General features: G+C 42.9%; 1 protein-coding gene across 9 annotated transcripts in view; it reads right to left on the bottom strand.

Annotated features, from left to right (window-relative positions):
- Window positions 1–22,894, bottom strand: part of top2b (DNA topoisomerase II beta) — a 202,255-nt gene that overhangs the window by 88,281 nt on the left and 91,080 nt on the right. For all 9 annotated transcript variants that reach the window (XM_077589955.1, XM_077589960.1, XM_077589959.1 and 6 more), the window contains 4 exons: window positions 19,116–19,221; window positions 18,889–18,998; window positions 17,980–18,072; window positions 3,523–3,637 (listed from right to left, as the gene is read on the bottom strand). In XM_077589955.1, coding sequence (XP_077446081.1) covers window positions 3,523–3,637; window positions 17,980–18,072; window positions 18,889–18,998; window positions 19,116–19,221 — 424 coding nt within the window. The remainder of the gene's footprint in view (window positions 1–3,522; window positions 3,638–17,979; window positions 18,073–18,888; window positions 18,999–19,115; window positions 19,222–22,894) is intronic.

The following is a 22,894-nucleotide window of genomic DNA, read 5'->3' on the forward strand; positions in this document are numbered from 1 at the left end:
TAGAGAGATGAACGAGGTGAGAGAAGGGACGTTTGTAAAAATGAAAACATCATTCCTTAGTTGTCATTTTAAGGAGATGACCAGAGAGCTAGCTCAGTATATGTATTTATGTACTTATTGTACAAACCCTTCCAATTAAGTTGGGACGATGTGTTAAGTAAATAAAAGCAACACTATGATTTGGAACTCATGTTAAACAGTCAAAATAAAAACACTACAAAGGCAAGATATTTAATGTTCAAAATGGTAAACTGATTGTAATTATCTATGTATGTATGTGGGCGGCCAAGCAAATGAGTGGTCAGTGCGTCGGTCCCACAGAACTGGGGTCCTGGGTCAGTCCTCCTATGTGGAGTTTGCATGTTCTCCCGTGCTCACGTGCGTTTTTTCTGAGTAGCCCGGTTTCCTCCCACATTCAAAAAACATGCATGATAGGCTGTTTGAAAACTCTAAATTGCCATTAGGTCCGAGTGTAAAAATGATTATTGTGAAAAAAATGACAGGGGCAAACTCTCACAAGCCAAGACAATGACTGCAGGTAAGCCACACACAAAATGGACTGATAATTTGGGCCGATATTTTAACTAGAGCTGGGCAATAAAACGATAACGATAATTCCGCAGATCCTTCCTCCCATCAGCTGTCAGGCTCTTTAACAAAAAAATGGCTGTGTGTTAAGACCTACCGTATGCATGCAGGTACATTTATGTGTATGTATGTATGTATATATGTCCTAAGCAACACGCTTATTTAATTATATATTTATTCATGTATTTATTTCTTGACCTACTTATTACCTATCTATTACCTATCTATTTATGTCTAAAATGCCTTTCCTATTCCTGCATCCTCTTGCCACTGGAACAACGAAATTTCCCGAATACGGGATGAATAAAGTTATCCAATCCAATCCAATTATCGTGAAATATTTTTTTTCTTCAATAATATTAAAAACTTTCGGTAAAAATTTAATATCGATGATATTAAACTGCAATTACACAACCCTACCCCCACAGAGAACGGGGGCGCTGTTGCGAAATGAACGCTAGTTCCAGATTAATGCTTAGGAGAAGAGAATGATGAGGAAACATAATTTTTGCATCTTAGCAATAGAGGCTAACAGAGCATTAACCCAAATTGACAATAACACGATTATGAGATACAGGACAACACAGAGCCAACCCACTCAAAGATCCAAGTGGCATTTTCTTTCTTTTTATTTTTAAATGCCTCGTACCTGTGCAAAGAGCACCCTTATTGAAAATGTCCTTAACCCACTGTCCTCATTTGAGGACAGCCTGTAATATTTTTCCTACTTGATATCAAGGTGTTTCCCCATTTTATGTATTATGTACTCGCATAAAAAAAACACGGCATGCACGAAACTGCAAGTTGACGACGCCATGACACAATGACGTCATGATGCAAGAGAATGTGGCCAAAACGGTCATTTATATCAAAATAGAGAAAAGATAAACAGTTAAAACACTAAACTAAATTAATTTTGACGTCTATGAATGAAATTAAAGAATAAAAGCGTACGTATCGTGCATAAAACGTGAAACAACTCAAGTTCCCATCACTGCGCTCTCGGGGCACGACAATGTAGGCTGGCCACCGATTCAGGGTGTGTGAATTATGAATTGTATAAAGCCTAAAGTTTGTCTCCGCCTAACTTCTATTAAATACCATCACCGACCGAGCGGACGGCGTATCTGGTTGGGGGACCTCGACGTGGACGCTAGCTCTGTCCGTCCGCTCCCCCCCTTCTTAGGAAGGGTGGGGGCTAGCCAAGAACAAAGAAAGCGGAGCGGGCAGCGGCCATTTTGAGAGCGGTCAGGATGGGGCCTCCCTCCCAGATAACCTCCATCGGCCGGGAGTCAAAAACTACCACGTGTTTTGCTGCTTCCTCTGTATGAAGATTATTGTCGAGGCAACCCAGCTTTGACAGGGTGTCCCCCGCCTCTGGCCCAGAGACAGCTGGGATTGGCTCCAGCACCCCACGTGACCTTAATGAGGATAAAACGGTTCAAAAAATAAGATATATAGAGTATTTAGTCAACCACCAATTGTGCAAGTTATCCTACTTGAAAAGATTAGAGAGGCCTGTAATTATCAACATGGGTAAACCTCAATGATGAGAGACAGAATGTGGAGAAAAAACTGAAAATCACATTGTTTGATTTTTAAAGAATTTATTTGCAAATCATGGTGGAAAATAAGTATTTGGTCAATACCAAAAGTTCATCTCAATACTTTGTTATGTACCCTTTGTCGGCAATAACGCAGGCTGCACGTTTTCTGTAACTCTTCACAAGCTTTTCACACACTGTTGCTGGTATTTTCCATCCCGTGCCATTCCTCCATGCAGATCTCCTCTAGAGCAGTGATGTTTTGGGTCTGTCATTGGGCAACACAGACTTTCAACTCCCTCCACAGATTTTCTATAGGGTTGAGGTCTGGAGACTGGCTAGGCCACTCCTTTGTTGCCCTGGCTGTGTGTTTGGGATCATTGTCAAGCTGAAAGACCCAGCCACGTCTCATCTTCAATGTCCTTGCTGATGGAAGGAGATTTTTACTCAAAATCTCTCAATACATGGGCCAATTCATTCTTTTCTTTACACAGATCAGTCGTCCTGGTCCCTTTGCAGAAAAACAGCCCCAAAGCATGATGTTTTCTTCGGATGCAATTCAGTATTCTTTCTCCTCCAAACACGAGAACCTGTGTTTCCACCAAAAAGTTCCATTTGGTTTCATCTAAACATAACACATTCTCTCAGTCTTCTTCTGGATCATCCAAATTCTCTCTAGTGAACCGCTGACGGGCTGGACTGGCTTTAGCAGGGGACACGTCTGGCAGTGCAGAATTTGAGTCCCTGGCGGCGCATTGTGCTAGTAGCATTCTGATAGTAGCCTTTGTTACTGTGGTCCCAGCTCTCTGTACGACATTCACTAGGTCCCCCCGTGTGGTTCTGAGATTTGCGCTCAGAGTTCTTGTATCATTTTTACGTCATGGGGTGAGATCTTGCATGGAGCCCCAGATCGAGGGAGATTATCAGTGGTCTTGTATGTCTTCCATTTTCTAATAATTGCTCCCACAATTGATTTCTTTACACCAGCGTTTTAACTATTGCAGGTTCAGTCTTCCCAGCCTGGTGCAGATCGACAATTTTGTCTCTGGTGTCCTTCCAAATCTCTTTGGTTACATTTTTTAACAATTGCTCCAATTACAGGTAGAAGAACTTGCACAATTGGTGGTTGACTAAATACTTATTTGCCCCACCGTGTGTGTGCGTGCGCAGACAGACAGACGCGCAGACGAACAGACCCGCAGACGGACAGACGCACAGACGCGCAGACGGACAGACGCGCAGACGGACAGACGCGCAGACGGACAGACGCGCAGACGGAAAGACGCGCAGACGGAAAGACGCGCAGACGGACAGACGCGCAGACAGACAGACGCGCAGGCAGACAGACAGACAGACATTAAATAATGCACCAATAAGAGATTATACAAACCATCAACCAGGGATGGAATGGATCTCTCATTGTCAGAATTGGAGAACAAAATCAGTTCCTTGTTGATAAAGTCATTGTAGGAAAGATGCCGGGCTTGTGTTCCATACAGGTATTGCTGGAATGAAAAAATTTGAAGTGTAATTGTTATGAAAATTGGATAATTATTAGGAGATACAAAAGGATGGACATATGTAAACAGTGGTACATTTACAGGTTAAATAACTTGGATTTTTTGTAATTACAGCAGTATATTCTAAGTAATTTCACTAATTGGATCCACGGTCCTCAGAAACACTACAGACTAAATCCTTTAAAAATGACCGAAGTTTGAGTTTGATTTATTTAATAAGGGACCACAAATATTAATGAACATATTCATACTCATGTTAATGAACATTAATTCATTCATCTTCCATACCACCTATCCTCGAAAGGGTTGCGGGGGTTGCTGGAGCCTAACCCAGCTGTCTTTGGGTGAAAGACAGACTACACCCTACACAGGTCGCCAGTCAGTCAAAGGGCACACGAAGAGAGAAGCGACCATCCGCACCACCAATCATACTGCCACTGGCGGGAATTGAGTCAATCGAAGTCAGGCGAGTGAACCTCTACACCACGAGGCGGCTGCGTTAATGAACATATATACAGTGGGGCAAATAAGTATTTAGTCAACCACCAATTGTGCAAGTTATCCTACTTAAAAAGATTAGAGAGGCCTGTAATTGTCAACATGGGTAAACCTCAACCATGAGAGACAGAATGTGGAAAAAAATAAATGAAAATCACATTGTTTGGTTTTTAAAGAATTTATTTGCAAATCATGGTGGAAAATAAGTATTTGGTCAATACCAAAGGTTCATCGCTGTCGTTGGGCAACACGGACTTTGAACTCTCTCCACAGATTTTCTATGGGGTTGAGACCTGGAGACTGGCTACGCCACTCCACCTTGAAATGCTTCTTACAAAGCCACTCCTTTGTTGGCCTGGCTGTGTGTTTGGGATCATAGTCATGCTGAAAGACCCAGCCACGTCTCATCTTCAATGTCCTTGCTGATGGAAGGATATTTTTACTCAAAATCTCTCGATACATGGCCCCATTCATTCTTTCCCTGACACAGATCAGTCGTCCCTTTGCAGAAAAACAGCCCCACTGCATGATGTTTCCACCCCCATGCTTCACAGTGGGTATGGTGTTCTTCAGATGCAATTCAGTATTCTTTCTCCTCCAAACATGAGAACCTGTGTTTCTACCAAAAAGTTATATTTTGGTTTCATCTAACACATTCTCCCAGTCCTCTTTTGGGAAGAAAAAAAGAGTTCTCATTTTGTATCGAGTTGGGAAAGGCGTAAACAATTGAAGCGTTGTGGCGAGGCTTCAACCTCGGCGTTCATCTATAATAATCCTTATGAAGTGTGATTTATGGATGGGTGTGTGTGTATGTTAAGATTATCTCGCTACGTTTGTCCAAACCATGCAACGTAGAGAGTTGACATTTTTTATGTTGGCCAGAAACGGCTGTCGGATCCTAATAGACGAGTGATTGAATATCTTCACCTTCTCTAAGTGTGTAAACTCAACTTTTATTTGTTAAACAGCCATTTTTCAATAGAGATTTTTTTAATAGTGCAACAAATGTCTTTTGCTTCAAAACAAGCAGGGGCTGCTTGTTTTTGTCTATTTGGATGATGTACTCATCGTCAGCACCCCAGGATCTGCTCACGAGATATAGTCTCCACAGCCTACTTATCATCGAAGTGTGTTTTTGGCATGCCATCCATCCAGTTCTGGGAGACCTCATTGGTAAAGAGGGTATTGTCCTCTCCCGTCCAAGGTTGAAGCTGTTTCTCCTTTCTTCTCGTACTTGAACTGTCTAAGGTCTCTGTGAGTTTCTCGGGATGGTGACCTTTTTAACAAAAGTTCATCCGCAGACCTGCCCAAGTTATGCACCCTCTAAATGAAACACTCTGGGGTAAGACACCAAACCACGTTATTGACTGGACGGTTGAGATGGTCGCGGCTTTTGAGGACACAAAAGTAGAACTGTGCCAGGCAACTATGTTGGTCCACCTGTGCTCCGGTGTGCCTGTCGCTCTCACAACTGATGCCGTGTTTGAACAGTGGGTCGTCAATGCAGGCCAGCCAAGGGAGCGCGAATACAGTGCTTTCGACGGAGAGATTGCTTTAAATCCAGCACTTCTGTTTGCTCATGGAGGTCAATGAGTTCAAGTTTTTTTGTGGACCGCAAGCCACTCACATTCTCCATGGCCAAAGTGGCTGCACCGTGGTCCTTTCGCCAGCAGCGACAGCTGACATTTATTTCAGAATACACCACAGACATTTATCACATTGCTGGCAAGTCAAACGTGGTCCTTGTACAGAGCTTTTATAGACATGGTGCAGCTGGGTCTTGATTACTCCCTTATGGGCGCTGACAAGGATTTCCAACTGCTTAGGGCAGGGGTCCCCAAACTTTTTCCTGTGAGGGCCACATAACTTTTCCCTTCTCTGATGGGGGGCCGGTGTCAGTTTGTAACAGAAAAAGTGTGACGATCGTAGGGGAGCTTAATTTTTTTTAATTGTTTTCCAGAAAGCCACACATAACCAAATAACCCTTTCCAGGTTCTTTACAGAAAAAAAGTCAGGAAACATATAATAACACTATTAATGAAATAAATAATAACTAAATAACCCTCTCTGAGTTCTTCACAGAAAAAACAGGAAATAAATAACACTATTTATGAAATAAATAATAACTAAATAACTCTCTCTGGGTTCTTCATAGAAAAAAAAGCCATGGAACATTAACTTTCTGTTGTGCCATGCACAATCTTCTCCCTTTGCTCTGAAGTTTATGCACGACACCACAACCGTCATTACAGAATCCCACGTCAACATTTTGCAGCACAGTGCTTGCTGGTGAATTTGGCAGTGGACTCGTAGCGGGGCGGTGAGACCCCTTTTTTCCAACTCCCGGTTCATGCGTCCCATTATTAGACCGCGAGTTTCGGCCACCATGCTAGGAGCCCCGTCAGTCGTGATGCTAGCTAGCTTTGACCAGTCCAGGTCCAACTTCTCCATGGTTTGGCACACTTTGTCAAAAATATCCTCTCCCGTTGTAGTCCCTTTGAGACTTTGGAGGGCTGCCAGATCCTCGCAAATCTCAAAGTTTGCGCTAACTCCACGAATAAAAATGAGCAGTTGCGCTGTGTCTTGCACGTCCGTGCTTTCATCCAGTGCTAATGAAAAAAAGTCAAATTATTTCGTCTTCTGCTGCAGCTGGGCATATACATTACTCCCGATTTCTTCAACGCGTCTGGTCATTGTACTCACCGACAGACTTACGGCATTAAATGCATCTTTCTTCTCGGGACACACCTCCTCCGCGACAGTATCCATACATTTCTTAACAAACTCTCCGTCAGTGAAAGGCTTACCGCTGCTTGCTATCAATTTAGCAACCCAAAAGCTGGCCCGAACGGATGCCTGGTTCTGCTGAGATAGTAGTCCACTTTTTCGCTTTGAGAGTTTGTCTGCTCGTATTTGGCCTTGCAAGCTATCGTACTTGTCTTTGTGACGGGATTCATAGTGTCGGCAAAGATTGTATTCTTTGAATACCGCCACCGACAAATGAGACAAACAGCCTTTTCTTTGCATTGAACAAAAAAATAATCGTTTGTCCACTCCAGGTTAAATACCCTGCATTCTGAATCAATTTTTCTCTCACCTAACTTTTTCGCCATTATTCCGTTCTCAAACAGGTTGCAGTTTTTATATGCTTGAATAGTCCGCGATGGTCCCAGGGCTCCGCCCTCACCTGTGATCGTCCAGATGTCTCGGTAACACTGCTCGTGCATGCAACGGTGGACGTGCCCGCCTGCATCAAAGGGAAACACTCTCCCCGCGCGTGTCACCAAAGAAGCAATGCGAAGCCCCGCTTCACTGGGATGATTTGTGGGCTCAGCAGGGGTGCAATGAACCAAACACAAGATTAAAACGTCCCAGTCTTCAAGGCCAAATAGGAAAAAAAATCATATAGTGTCTCTGGTATTGTTCAGAGGGCCGGTCCAAATGTGCCGGCGGGCTGCATCAAAAAAAAAAAAAAATAAAAAAAAGAAAAATAAAAAAACGATAGCGTCTCTGGTATTTTTCAGAGGGCCGGTCCAAATGTGCCGGCGGGCCGTATCCGGCCCGCGGGCCGTAGTATGGTGACCCCTGGCTTAGGGGCTCGGACACTGGCCTGTGCCTGGAGGAAATCGCGCGCGGTGAGGCAAGGCTCAAGCTGTGATTCCACCTCTCGTTGGACTGCCCCAACCTCTTGGTGCCTTTTAATTGGCAGCGAGTCATTTTTATGCAGTCCACGGCCTCTCTCAGAAAGGCTTCTGTGAGATTGGTTGCTCAGAAGTTTGTCTTGAGGGGCCTGAAGAGATGTGTGGACTTAGGTCGATTCGTGTGTGTCTTGCCAGCATGCTAAACTGCACTGCCACACCAAAGCCGGTTGGAGCCTTTCATTGTCACCAAAAGGAAGTTTGACCACATCAACTTTGCGGGACCTTTCTCCTTCTCAGGGTTCCACCTGCCTCGTGCCGATGGTGGATAGGATGACCCATTAGCCTGAGGTGTTTCCCCTGAGTTTTCACATTCTCAGTCAATGTGGCGCGTGTGTAGGCTGATCCTTTTGGACCCCCAACTCATTGACTCGTTCTTCTTAAAAATGAATGCCCACACTGACCAATCACAAGGTTTATTTCAATGCAATTGTAATATCACTGTTGTATCATCCGCAGATTTCACAATGATGTTCTCAGGAAGCGAGGGTCTGCAGTCATCTGTGTAGAGCGAGTAAAGTACAGTAATACCTTGACATACGAGTGTCCCAACATACGACAAATTTGAGATGAGGAAAATTCAAAGCAAATTTTTGCCCTCAAATTTGACATATGAGCATAAATGTGACATATGAGCATTCGATGCGGCCGCTCGGTAGTCCTTTTCCAGCTGCGTAGTGATATTCATGACAAGACAGAGGAGCTTCTTTTAATAGGGATAAAGGAGAAACGGTAACACGGAATCAGTGACTTGAAAGTAAAACAAGCAGCCGAAACATGGCTGGTTGTATAACTTTAAAAATGAACTGGGTATACACTCGTTTCTGAGGCATGGGGAAGCAGCTAGCTCTGACTCGAAAGCAGTAGTGGAATACATTAATGTGAAATATGAATTGTATTCTTATATTCACTCTTGTATTCTTTTGCACTTTTATGTATTTTGGTCACTAGAATAGAATTTTATTGGCACCTATTGGTTAAAACGTGCACTACACCTATTTTTGTATCACCACCCATGTCTATGTCATGTGATCTGCCTCAATAAAGCACCGTTGAGCAGAGTAGATGAGTGGGAGATAACTTTGAGAAAGCGGGAGGGTAGACACATTCACCAACTTTTGCATTGTTCCCTTCCCCCCCTCTGCAGAGCTCTCTGATGTTCGATTTTATTTAAGTGTCGACAGTGGTTCCGACATTCTGGTGCCGAAACCCGGGAATTCATATCTGAATTTTGGATCGCGTGGAGATCAAAACCAAGAATCTGACGTCAGCTATTTCCCCATTGAAGGAAAAGAGGTAATCGACTCCCCGCTGTCCGGAAAACAGACATTAATCCCACTGGACACAGAAGGCATCTGAGGCGGTAAGGCACTGGTTAAAATTAATTTGTAAAAACCAATTCAGCATAAGATACCGTCCCTTCGTGATAAAGTTGAAAGAGACGCACCATTTGTCGGAGAAAAGTTGTGTATAATGTTGAGAAGTACGGAAGTAAAAAAATTAGATATGTAAGGTATGGAACGGATTTAAACTTGGTCGGTCTATCTCCAGGAAAAGTTGCACTTTTTCAGTTGACCCACTAGGTGGCATCCAAGAGGTTGGCTGAGTGACGCCAGTCTAACCAGAGAGCGGGAGGATCAGAAAACCTCTCCCACGTAGGGTCTTCGAGAATTGAGTAAAAATCTAGAGAAAAAGTATAGTTATACCGTGCAGAGAGAATGAAACAGAGCTCAATATAAGGAAAATAGAATACCGTAATTACTCGAATATAACGCGCACTCGAAAATAACACGCAGGTAATTTTGGGCCAAAAAAATCTGGAAAAACGCAGTACTCGAAAATAGTGCGCACCTAAAATTTCCCGCTGACGAAAATCAGAAATCTTACCTTTTTTTCTTCGTTTCACGATTGTTTTGTTCAAAACCGGATAGAGAAATCTTCAGGTACGAGCGTGTCGAGTGTCGTGGAGTTATGCGTTTGAATTTTAGGGCAATAGATGATACACAGAGTGGACAAACATATCATGTAGACATGTTATGTTGCAATACCTTTTAGACTTCCTTGAACATTTACTACATTTCAATTGACAATACCATGTTTTAATTCAAATATCTATTGTCATTCTCAAACAAGAAAAGGAACATACAAATTGAATAAATAAATGATTTGAAGATATGCACAATGGAAAAGACTATCACATGTAACAAGGGAATGTACTGCCCCCCGCTGGACATATTTCTAAATACAAGTACGTACTACACTACAATGTAGTATTCTACTTTCTAGCTTATTAATGCAGGATTGTGATGTTTGTGAGGCTTGACGATCTTTAATATGCGTGTATTTTGAATTCAAAGTTGGAAATTGCACAATGTCCGTGTGTCAAAGTGAGTTTGACAATGCTTTTTTCGATCGAAAATTTGTAATTTATTTTAGTTATTGATTATAACACGCACCCCCAACTATTGGAATTAATTATATAGCAAAAATATGCGTGTTATATTCGAGTAATTACGGTAACTGTGAAAGCATGCACGTAATCTTCATATGAGGAAATATATAAATCGAAAGCACGTTGTGACAAGCTCATAAATCACGACGTTTGCCGCGCAAAACAAGAGTATAAACGACTAAAAAGGCTATTTGGGCAGATAAATAAGATAATAAATTAAACGGGACGTCCCTAGAGAAGGTGAGTAAATACTGCCGTAAATAAAAGGTCATAAATGCGTTACGGGAATAGCGTAATATACAACCATAATTTTAAAACGTTCTAACAAAAGAAAAGTGTCCAAAATGGGATCGGGAAACAGCAAGGCTTCCAGCCAACATGAAGTTTATGCTTAAACATTTTCCTGATCATTGCGCTCATGTGGAAGAATGGAGAAAAAATAAGGATAAACATGAGTGGCAAGGAAGATTGTTAGTAGAACCATTACAAGTTATACAGAGAAGATTAGAAGTAAGCGTGTGAAGAAAGGAAAAAAGAAAGAAAAAATATGTAAGCAGTATGAAGACATTAAAGTGTGGATTGATCAAGCTGGGAAGAAAGAAGAACAAAGAATTAAGAAGAAAATTTAAAAAGCTGAACAAAGAGCCAGCATCACAGTTTTGATTGATGTTAGGCCCAGCGAAGAAACAACAGCGCCGAGCCCAGCGTACCACCAGCCTCCCTTCACAGATGCAGCCACCCCTCCTCCACCAGGCCAAGGACAGTGTGCAAGGAGGGGGGTCTGGAATCCATACCCAACAGGCTCCCCTCAGATTACACAATGCCTCTCACACACCACACGATGGAGCAAGAAGAGTGGAGCCAGGACCAGCAGGGGTCGCTAAAATGCAGAGGGGAGGACAAAAAGAAAAAAGAGGACAACTCTATCCTTCTTTGATGGCATTTCAAGGACCTCGCTCTGACCCACCGCCATGGGCACTACCAAGTCAGATGTATCCCATGGTTGAAGTGGCAAACTCACACTTCCAAGTGAACGGAGATCACGATTAAAGCATTCTCGTCCACCGTCCATGGACGGAGTTCGAATGCACCAAAGCATGCAAGGGACTGGGAGACCCAATAAAGAACCCAACTGAATGGTCCAATAATTTTGAACAGCTGAGCCAAAGTTTTCACCTGAATGTACCTGAGACAAGAAGAGCGTTCACCATGAGTCTGGGACACAACTGGGCCAGAGTCAGAAGAAATTTCGACAAAAGAAACAACCAAGGAAAAGTCGACCCCCACGATTTACAAGACCTAACACAGCTGGTGGAAAGAGTCCTGACCCGAGTGCGAGACACGTGGCGCCCAACACCAAGCTATGACAAAATCAGGGCCACAAGACAGGAACCAGGAGGAGATCATAAATTCAGAGCAAGATTTGAAGAAGTTTTCAAAACCCGCGGTGGGATCATAGAAGACCAAAATGATCAAGGGGCATACCAAGCCCAACTGAGACAAGGGTTCCTGGAGCCCCAAATAAAAGGGTCCGTGCAGAAGTACTGTGTCACATACCAAACCATGCCAATGAATCAACTAATGGAGTGGGCGATTCATGCCGAGGAGAGACCGCCAAAAACAGGTAAGCTCAGGAGTTAATAACCTGACCCAAGCCATGGCCTCATTGGTGAACCAAGAGTCATCAGAAGTATTCTACCAACGAGAACGTGGAAGAGGAAGAGGCCGAGGAAGACCCGGCCTACCAAGAAGAGCAAACCCAGATGACAGGTGTTACAATTGTGGAACGAAAAGACAATTTGCTTGAGACTGCAGAAGTCCACCCAAGGGGAACCAGAGACCCCCACCGTTCAACCCTGAAAATCAACAGCAAGAATGACGCCAGAGGAAAGAGAAATGGAAGCCTAACACGCAAGAGGAAACTGAAGAAAGCGATGGGAAGGACAAAGAAACCCCCTGCTCGCCAGCAGAAGTGTTGGACTTAACCAAAATCATGTCCACCCTCTGGGACAAAGACAGCAAACCATACTACACCTTACTGGCGGGACAAAGTCAAACACCAGTAAAATTATTATGCGACACTGGAGCAGATAAATCAGTCATCAAAGACAAAGTGCCAGGATTGGTACCAGGAAAATAATGGATCACTGTGATAGGAGCAGGAGGACACATGGAGCTATTGAAGAAGTCAAGGAAAACAAAATAAAAGACAGCCCTACAATATTTTCACAAGAGATCGCAGCATGTATAAGTCAGTATGAACATAAAGACACCACACAGATCCTAGTATATGTAGACAACATAGCCACAGAAGAGGAATACAAAGAGGAAGCCATCAGATTATTCAAACATCTGGAGCAAACTAGTTAATTACAAATCTAACTTTTGGCAGGTTCGCACGCTTTCATTGTTTTATTCAAACCCGTAAGTAAGTGATCACTCGTGACCTCGTATACATTTCAAGATGAGCAGATAAATGCTTTTATTAGAAGTTGTCATGGAGGACATTCAGAATCTTGGGAGAATAGCATGGCGACTCGTTGTAGCACATGCAGTCAGAATGGTGACGGAACCAGTCCACATCATCTTGGGACAAGCCACCGCCGCTCACTGTAACAAACTGGGAACAAGGCGTGGCTGAAGAAACTGCAGTACTGTCAGGAGTCAGTCACCTTCCTGGGACATTGAGTCTCACAGAAAGGAAGGGAACTAACGGATGGAAGACGAGACGCCATCCAGCAATGTCCGAAACCACAGACAAAAAAACCAATGATGACCTTCTTAGGCCTAACTAAATACTGGAGGAGTAGGATTCCAAACTATGCAGAACTAACTCAACCACTGCTAGACATGATCTATGCTACTGAGATGACAATGAGAGACCCAGTTACATCGACTGAAGAAGGAAACCGAACATTCATGGAAGTGAAGCAACAAATCTTGGAATCAGAAGTCCTAGCGCTTCCTGACTATGAAAAACCATTCACCCAAACAGTGACTTGCAAAGGGACGTTCATGACATCAGTGTTACTACAACCACATGGAACAAAGATGAAACCAGTAGCGTTCTACTCAAAACGACTGGACCCAGTTGCAGCTGCTCTACCCCCGTGTACGAGCAGTGTGCGCAGCAGCATTAGCCGTCCAGATGACATCTGAACTTGTACTGTTCCATCCAGTAGCTCTGTCCACTCTACAGCCTTTCTATCTTTTTTTTCATTAGATCTTAATATTTCTTAATACATTCCTTTTTACTTTACTTTGTACTTTATACTTGAATGTTTTTGCAACTTTCTTTATTCTGTTAGCCTGGCTTCTTTCTGCTGCTTCTTTTTTGTAACCATTCAGCCATGCCTACGCTGTCATACACATGGGATTAGCTGTGAACAATACGCAGCAGAAGGAGCAACACCTTAATGCTGCTGGAAATCCGGAGCTGGACAAAAGTGCCGGGAAAAGAAGCGACACTTCAGACCAACCATTCCATCTATTATTATGGGGAAAGTGAGATCCCTCCTCGATAAGATGGAAGAGCTGTCGGCGCTTACCAGGCCGGAAACTGAGTTGAGGGGTTATACTCTGTCACTGTTGATTCTTCAGCTCCAGACTACTGAGGGATTGTGCGGATAAGTTTGGAAGAGTGACTCAGCATATTTTCAACCTTAGTCACAGCCTGCAGAAGTTCCCCATCTTGTGGAAGACTTCCTGTGTGTGGTTCCAGTTTTTTCCAACTATACAATGTCTTTTTCTTTTGCCTGTATCCGTTTTTGCTACTGCAACCAAGATGGCGCCGCTCAAGTGGGAGCCGGTAGCGGTAGCTCCGTCCACTCTTGCTCATATTGTGTTTTTGCTGCTTTTCTGTCTTTTTTATTGCATTTTGGTATTTCTTAATGATTCCCCATATACTTTGCTTTGTACTTTGAGCTTTTTGCTTTGATGTTCTGCGGCCTTTGCAACTCGCCCCCACCCGTCGCGTGGCTTGGTTTCTTTGTGCTAGTCCTAGACATCTTTGGAGCCGTTCAGCCGTGCCTCCGCTGTCATGCACGCAGGATCAGCTGCAAGCAGTGGGCGATAGTGCCGGGAGAAGAGGCAACGGTCCAGACCCAGCATTCCATCATTGTTATGGGAGCGTGAGATCTCTCTCCGGTCAGATGGAGGAGCTTGCTGGGCTGCTTGTGTGCTTTGAAGCCCCCCACCGGCCTCTCCGCTGCTCCTGATTAGGTGACAGGACAGTTTAGGAGGATCTAGGCAAGGAAGATGATCTTTAAAACCTCCAGACTACTGAGGGACTGTGTGGTAACCTCAGTCTCAGTCTGCAGAAGGTCCCCCCCTTGTGACTTCCTGTGTGTGCCTGCAGTTTCTTACGTAGGTCTACAATGTCTTGTGTGTCTTGTGTCTGTCTTGCTACTGCAACCAAGAAATTTCCCCCGGAAGGGAGAGGGGGGGGGGGACTTTTTGCACGGCAACGCGCTCGTAACATAATGTTAGGTTTATCATTATTATAAGTGTGTATCAATATTATTATATTATCTATGTGCTTGCAACGAAGAGTTATTGACATTAATACAAAGGGCATTTTAATACATCTCTTGCAAAAGTAATGACTGTGGTTCGCATCAAGAGGACTGTGAATTGCTTTGGGCATCAAGATGGTTCACATCGAAATGTGGATTGTTTTGGAAAGCATGAAGATGGTACACAACAAGCGCTCTCGGGAACTGTGGATTATTTTGGGAAGCATCGGCTTCTGTGGATGGTACACAACAAGCGCTCTTGGGAACTGTGGATTGTTTTGGGAAGCATCAGCATCTCAGGATGGTTCACATCAAAACTCTCTTGGGAAGATTCGACAGACCTACAATTTTTTTGAGAACTGAGATAAATTGTTATGAGACTCTAAAAATGTTTAGACTTCTGTGGGGCATGGCATTAAAATCTTATGAATAAAATAGCGAGAGAGACTTCGAGTTGTTAGAATGATATTGACCGGACAGGCGGGTGGATGTATTCTCTTCTTGCAAGAATTAAAAGATGTGACTTCAGATGCATCTTTTATTGAAAGGTGAATTTGGAAATACCTAAGGATAAACCTATCACATAACATAAACAAATTTAAATGAACTTGGATTACGATGCAGAAACACCCAAAAATGAATTTAATCTAACCTTACAATAAATTTACCGTATTTTCACGACTATTCGGCGCATCGTATTTTAAGCCGCAGTGTCAGTAACGAGTGCTATTTCTGTATTTTAGACACACAAAGCACGCACCGTTTCATTAGACGCATATATTTTATATATTATATATGGATGAACACGAAACGCAATAGCGCTGGCTACCGGAAGCAGCCTATCGGAAATATAGTTCTTGCACGCTACACCCACACGCTAAAAACACGTTTTAAAAAAGCAACGGAAGCAAGACTGAGTTCGGTTGCACTTTATTTAGCCATTTTACAATGTACTCACGTCATCATCACCTACAAATCCCTCACAGTCCTCATTTTCTGTGTGCGAATTAAACAATTGCCCAAACGAGCCTTCCAAAAAGCCGGGTCCCCTCTCTTCGTTCTCAGAGTCACCGTCATTTCCATGTGGCTCCTTAGAAATGATGCCGGCTTTGGCAAAAGCTCGAACAACCGTGCAAGCAGACATGTTCGCCCAGGCGGCCACAATTCATTCGCAAATGGTAGCTAGCTAGTAGCTAGCGTAACTATTCCAAGGCTGTCTTCCATGGTTCGCAACTGTGTTGATGCCAATCGCCAGGCCACAATCGTTCACAAATAGGAGCTAGCTAGTAGCTAGCGTAACTAGTATTCCAAGGCTGTCTTCCATGCTTTGCAACTGTGTTGATGCCGATCGCCAGGCCACAATGCGTTCACAAATAGTAGCTAGCTAGTAGCTAGCGTAACTAGTATTCCAAGGCTGTCTTCCATGCTTCGCAACTGTGTTGATGCCGATCGCCAGGCCACAATTCGTTCACAAATAGTAGCTAGCTAGTGTTGATGCCGATCAGCAGGCCACAATCCATTGGGTGTATTGACCAAAAAAAACTACATATCCCAGCAGTCACTGCGCAGTACTTTATCTACGGGAAAATAGTAGAGTCGGGGGCTGCTTGCCATAGTTGTCCTATCGACGGATTTATTTTATCGTGATAACAATTTTAGTATTGGTCCATCTATAAAGCGCACTGGATTATAAGGTGCCCTGTCTATTTTGGAGAAAAATTCAGACTTTTATGTACGCCTTATAGTCGTGAAAATATGGTAATTCTAATTTTGTTTTAAATTTTGATACCTTTCTTCTCCCGGTCGGGTTGGCTCTATTTGCCCCGCCTCCACCCTGACTTGCACATGCAACCTAGATGTTTGCTTTGGTATTCCCTTCAAAATATTCCCAAAATGATGCACACAAATGTTCTCACAATATGATAACGCACAGCCACTTCGCAACGAGAAGTAGTATACACGCCATTCGCACTGACTAACGGGAAAAAAACACTGAAAAAATGCAACGCTCCACCCAGTGCTCGCAGAGACATTACATGAGGGAGTTGCGACCACAGAGACATTACACGAGGGAGTTGCGGGGAGAGAGACAGTGCCCACGATGTTCTTATGAGCAGCCTCTCGCGTCGGCTGTCTGCTCGTATATCAAAATGTGCCTCGTATCTCAAGATAAATATTTGCTCAAAATGTTACTCGTATTTCAAATTGCTCGTATGTTGGGGCACTCATATGTCGAGGTACCACTGTACTGTACAGTTGAGGTTCATACTTAGGTTCATACTGCCACCTACAACCTAGAGCAGGGTTGGGCAAACTTTTCGGCCCGGGGGCCACATTGACTTTAAAAATTTGACAGGCGGGCCGGGACAGCACAAGATACGATACATATAAAAAACTGCATCCGTTACCAGTACATATGAAACATAACCAGAAAAAAAGGACTAAAGTATGATACTCATCACTCATGCGGGATTTATGGGGTGCTTTCTTGGTTTTCATCAGACTAAAGGTCTGTTCACACACATATGTAGAGCCAAATAACACCAGAATCCTCTGTGCCATCTTCTGGATGTTTGGAAATTTGGCTGCACTTAATGAAGCCTAAAACTCCGAGACTTTCAGGGAGTTGAACTTTTCACATTGGAGATCAATCAGTTCCAACTGCAACTCCTGTGGAACCCTTTCCGGGTCTTGTGAGAAAGGACATGACACCAGCTGTCAATTTTTCCAAAATCACAAAACCGACGGCAGAATTGCTCATGCAGGTCATCCAATGATTTCCTGTATTTTGACCGCATGATTAAAAAAATATATATATATATTATAAGAATTTGGACAACGTCGGCGGGCCGGATTAAAAGGTCTAACGGGCCGTATATGGCCCGGGGGCCGTAGTTTGCCCATGTCTGACCTAGAGTGTTTACCATCCACTCCACTTGATTTCCCTCCATACCTTTGTGGAAATTGTCAGTACACCTGCATCGTTGCCAACAATAATCAATCAAATGTATTGCATTTATTGATTAGTTGTTGACTTTAGTGAATTCGATAGACTGGATTTCGATGAGCCAAAACAGAGATTTCATCTCTTTGTAAAATAAACCTAAAAAGAACAAAAAAAAACAGCCTTAAACTTAAATTCGAATCCACATCATGATTACTGACCTCCGGGAGACCATGAATTCGTCTTTGCCGTCTGTCCTCCATGAAGTTGGTTAGCCACTCCTTTCTGTCATCTGTTTTCTTTTTACTGAAGGCCTGAGTCAGTCAAAAACATGGCATCAAATACGTCTTATTGTGTGGTGAGAGAATGAATGTGTCCTGCCAGAGTGCTAACTAACCTTATGGCTAAAGCAATGTTAATTTTGGCATTAAAAAAAAATTTGAAACGGTCAAGGTAGAAATGTTCAAAATTTACAACAATTATGTGGTTCGTGGTTTTTCTGAACCGCTTATCCTCACAAGGGTTGTGGGGAGTGCTGGTGCCTATCCCAGCTGACTTTGGGCCAGAGGCAGGTGACACCCTGAATCGGTGGCCAGTCGATCGCAAGGCATGAGGAGACGGACAACCATTCACACTTACACACATACCTAGGGGCAATTTTTTGAGCGTCCAATCAGTCTACCATCCATGTTTTTGGAATGTGGGGGGAGACCAGACTACCCAGAGAAAACCCACACAGGCCCAGGGAGAACATGCAAACTCCACACAGAAAAATCCAGAACCCCAGAACTGTGAGGTCGACGAGCTAACCAGCCACCCTTGAAAGTTCTTGTTTGCATAAATAAGCCTCAATTTATAGTATAATTCTAGTACTACTTATAAGTAGAGCAGCATTTCACATTTAATTGGTATCATCCATTTCACAATCTTTAATTGAGAACCTATTAAAAATGATGAAAGTATACCAATTTTGTATAAAAGTCATTCATTCAATTTCCGAGTATGAGTGTGACTGTGAATGGTTGTTTGTCTCCTTGTGCCCTGCGATTGGCTAGCCACCAATTCACGGTGACCCCCGCCTCTGGCCCGAAGTCGAGATGAGATGAGAAAAGAGGGAAGTGTCAACTCACCAAAGTAATGGCAGCGTCATCCTCAGCACCATTGTATCGAAAAGTAATGCGATGCTTCTCCATTTCAGCAAAATATTCTTTTGCCTCTTTACTTGTACTTGTGCCAAGACCTATGATACATGTAACATATTAATAAGAAAATAATTGGAATGATTAATTAAGGAATTTCAACATTTTTGGTTATCTGTGTAAAATGTAAAAAAAAAAACTAACAAAAACAAACAAACCTTTGTAGTACTTTACATGCCAGGTTTTATAGTTGCCTGCCTGTTTCTTCCACTCATCAAACTCTGGAATGCTATAAAAGGCCAGCTCTTGCTTGTTTTTGGTCACCTGTACACAATTTTATTAGGTCATCAAAAATGGAAACATTAATAGAGTATTCTTTTATTGACAAATTAAAATAACAAATTGGGTTTTTCTCATCTCATTTTCTGAACCCCTTTATCCTCATTCGGGCCAGAGGCGGGGGACAGCCTGAATTGGTTGCCAGTCGATCGCAGGGCACAAGGAGACGGACAACCATGCACACACAGCCATACCTAGGGAGAATTTAGAGTGTCCAATCAGTCTACCATGCATGTTTTTGGAATGTGGGAAGAAACCAGAGTACCCGGAGAATACCCACGCAAGCCCGTGGAGACCATGGAAACTCCACACAGTGAGGACCGAAGAGAACCCTCGACCCCAGAGCTGTGAGGCCGAAGCGCTAACCATTCGGTCGCCCAGCCGCATTAACATTTCTTACTTGAATTTGTTCCTTTAAAAATGAGAAAAGAACACCAAATTTCTACGTAAATGTATGTTAGTGAGCAAAAAAAGAGAAGAAAAGAAAATCATTTATTAGGTCATTACAGTCATACCTCTACATACTTACAAATGTCTCTAGGTATGAAATTTTCAGGTTACGAAACCTTTTGAGATGCAAATTAGTGCCTCAAGATACGAAAAAAAAGATTCACGTTAAGAAAAGCTCAATCAATACATTTCGTGCATCTGTTATTTTATTTTGAAATTCTCGGATGCACTGCTTCTTTTGCTTGACAGTTTCACTACAATCTACTGGGCTCATCGGCTGTCTCACAACAATTCCTGATGTTTCCTTGACCGCCGTTCGTCATTATGGTTGGAGCAAGCTGTGGCCGAGTGCCTTCGACGGGCTCGCAGTCGACATAAACTCTTCATGTTTCAAGATTCTCAATTTTTTTTGACCACCATTCGTCGTTGTGTGCTTGAACTTTTGCTTGGAATAAGCTGTGGGTGAGTGCCTTTGACGGACTTGCAGTCGAGCCTCAACCTGAACCGCAGCCTCCCATGGCCGAAATTGTGTTGCGGGGGAAGTTGATGGGGCTAATTGTCAATTGTCTTCAGATCAATTTTTCAGTCAACAAGCACCGCCGAAGGGGAACTCATAGCCAAACAGGTAAGAAGCAGTGGTGATAAACAAAATAGGTAAAAAATTAGATGCCAACAAAATCATGAAATGTTAATGAAAAAGATTGAAAGTTCAATGTTATGTTGTTTTGAATTCTTAATTTTATGTTTTAAATGTGTGTCCATGTGACTGACTGTGTGCGCTCTGCCTCTGTTACCTAATGTTAGCTTCCTGACACTTGTGCACATGTGCTTCAACACAAACAGAATTTGCTTGTTTATTCATTTTAAGGGCTTATTAAATAATTTGATGATCAATTTCTCTCATTTTTGTGTTTCGTTACACCTTTCCTACAAAACGTGGAAACTGATAATTTTTTACAGGTTTAGTTGGTAGTTTTGTAAACACCCAACTTACCAACTTAAAATATGTTTCCTATACTCAGAAGAACTGAAGAAACAACACTGTGACAAACGAGTGTCGAAGGCACATGAATCAGGAACTCACTCAAAGCTGATGTTGATCACCCGTGGTCCCGGAGAAGATTAGAAGTACCTTTAAAAGGAGCTTTTGGTCGGGACGGTTGTGTTCATACTCTGCCGGTGGCTACCCGACCAGCACGGCTTTCACGTCCGACTAGAGGAGGCCGTTTTCGGGTCCGACTGGTGCCATGCTTCCTTGCCGCATGGAGTGCTGCTGACCTTGACTCGGGATGTTCTGATCCGGTGGGCCGAATACTTTGAAGACTTTTCAACTCGACCAACACATGTTACAAAGCAGAGCTTGGTGACTCTGAGGCATAAACTCATATCTCTGGGTTTGAAGTCTGAGCTCAAGTAGGTTTACACCCTTGTAGTCTACATGTGACTTACACTTGGAGAAAGCGTTCAATGATGTACCCTGCCATTTCCAGTCAGGGTTCGACTCTGCCAAGGCTGCTTTATGTGATTGATTCTGTTCATAACTTTTATAGACTGAATATCGAGACAAAATTAGAATTAAGTTTAGTGCAAGGTTAGATTAAACTTTTTAGTGTGTCTGCATCGTAATTCAAGTTCATTTAAATTTATTTGTTATGTTACGAGCGCGTTGCCGTGCAAAAAGTCTAAGAAAACAAATGAGACCATGAGACAGAATGTGGAGAGAAAAAACAGAAAATCACATTGTTTGATTTTTAAAGAATTTATTTCCAAATTAGAGTGGAAAATAAGTGTGTCACCTACAAACAAGCAAGATTTCTGGCTGTCAAAGAGGTCTAACTTCTTCTAACGAGGTCTCCACCATGCATCTGTTTTAACTCATTATCTGTATAAAAGACACAACATCAGTCTCTCACACTCCAAACTTCACTATGGCCAAGACCAAAGAGCTGTCGAAAGACACCAGAGACAAATTTGTAGACCTGCACCAGGCTGGGAACACTGGATCTTCAATAGGTAAAACGCTTGGTGTAAAGAAATCAACTGTGGGAGCAATTATTAGAAAATGGAAGGAATACAAGACCACTGATAATCTCCCTCAATCTGGCGCTCCATGCAAGACCTCACGCCGTGGCGTCAAAATGATAACAAGAACGGTGAGCAAAATTCCCAGAACCACACGGACCTAGTGAATTACCTACAGAGAGCTGGGACCACAGTAACAAAGGCTACTATCAGAAATACAATGCGCCGCCAGGGACTCAAATCCTGCACTGCCAGGTGTGTACCCCTGCTGAAGCCAGTACACATTCAAGCCTGTCTGCAGTTCGCTAGAGCATTTGGATGTTCCAGAAGAGGACTGGGAAAATGTGTTATGGTCAGATGAAGCCAAAATAGAACTTTTTGGTAGAAACACAGGTTCTCGTGTTTGGAGGAGAAAGAATACTGAATTGCATCCGAAGAACACCATATCCAATGTGAAGCATGGGGGTGGAAACATCATGCTTTGGGGCTGTTTTTCTGCAAAGGGACCAGGACGCCTGATGTGTAAAGGAAAGAATGAATGGGGCCATGTATCGAGAGATTTTGAGTGAAAATCTCCTTCCATCAGCAAGGACATTGAAGATAAGACATGGCTGGGTCTTTCAGGATGACAATGATCCCAAACACACATCAAGGGCAACAAAGGAGTGGCTTCATAAGAAGCATTTCAAGGTCCTGAAATGGCCTAGCCAGTCTCCAGATCTCAACCCCATAGAAAATCTGTGGAGGGAGTTGAAAGTTTGTGTTGCCCAACGACAGCCCCAAAACATCACTGCTCTAGAGGAGATCTGCATGGAGGAAAGGGCCAAAATACCAGCAACAGTGTGTGAAAAGCTTGTGAAGAGTTACAGAAAACCTTTGGCCTCCGTTATTGCCAACAAAGGGTACATAACAAAGTATTGAGATGAACTTTTGGTATTGACCAAATACTTATTTTCCACCATGATTTGCAAATACATTCTTTAAAAATCAAACAATGTGATTTTCTCTTTTATTCCACATTCTGTCTCATGGTTGAAGTTTACCCATGTTGACAATTACAGGCCTCTCTAATCTATTTAAGTAGGATAACTTGCACAATTGGTTGACTAAATACTTTTTTGCCACACTGTGTGTGTATGTGTGTGTATGTATGTATGTATAAATATATGCATATATATATTTGGCC

Source organism: Stigmatopora argus, chromosome 21, assembly GCF_051989625.1.
Source record: "Stigmatopora argus isolate UIUO_Sarg chromosome 21, RoL_Sarg_1.0, whole genome shotgun sequence".
NCBI classification, from domain to species: domain Eukaryota; kingdom Metazoa; phylum Chordata; class Actinopteri; order Syngnathiformes; family Syngnathidae; genus Stigmatopora; species Stigmatopora argus.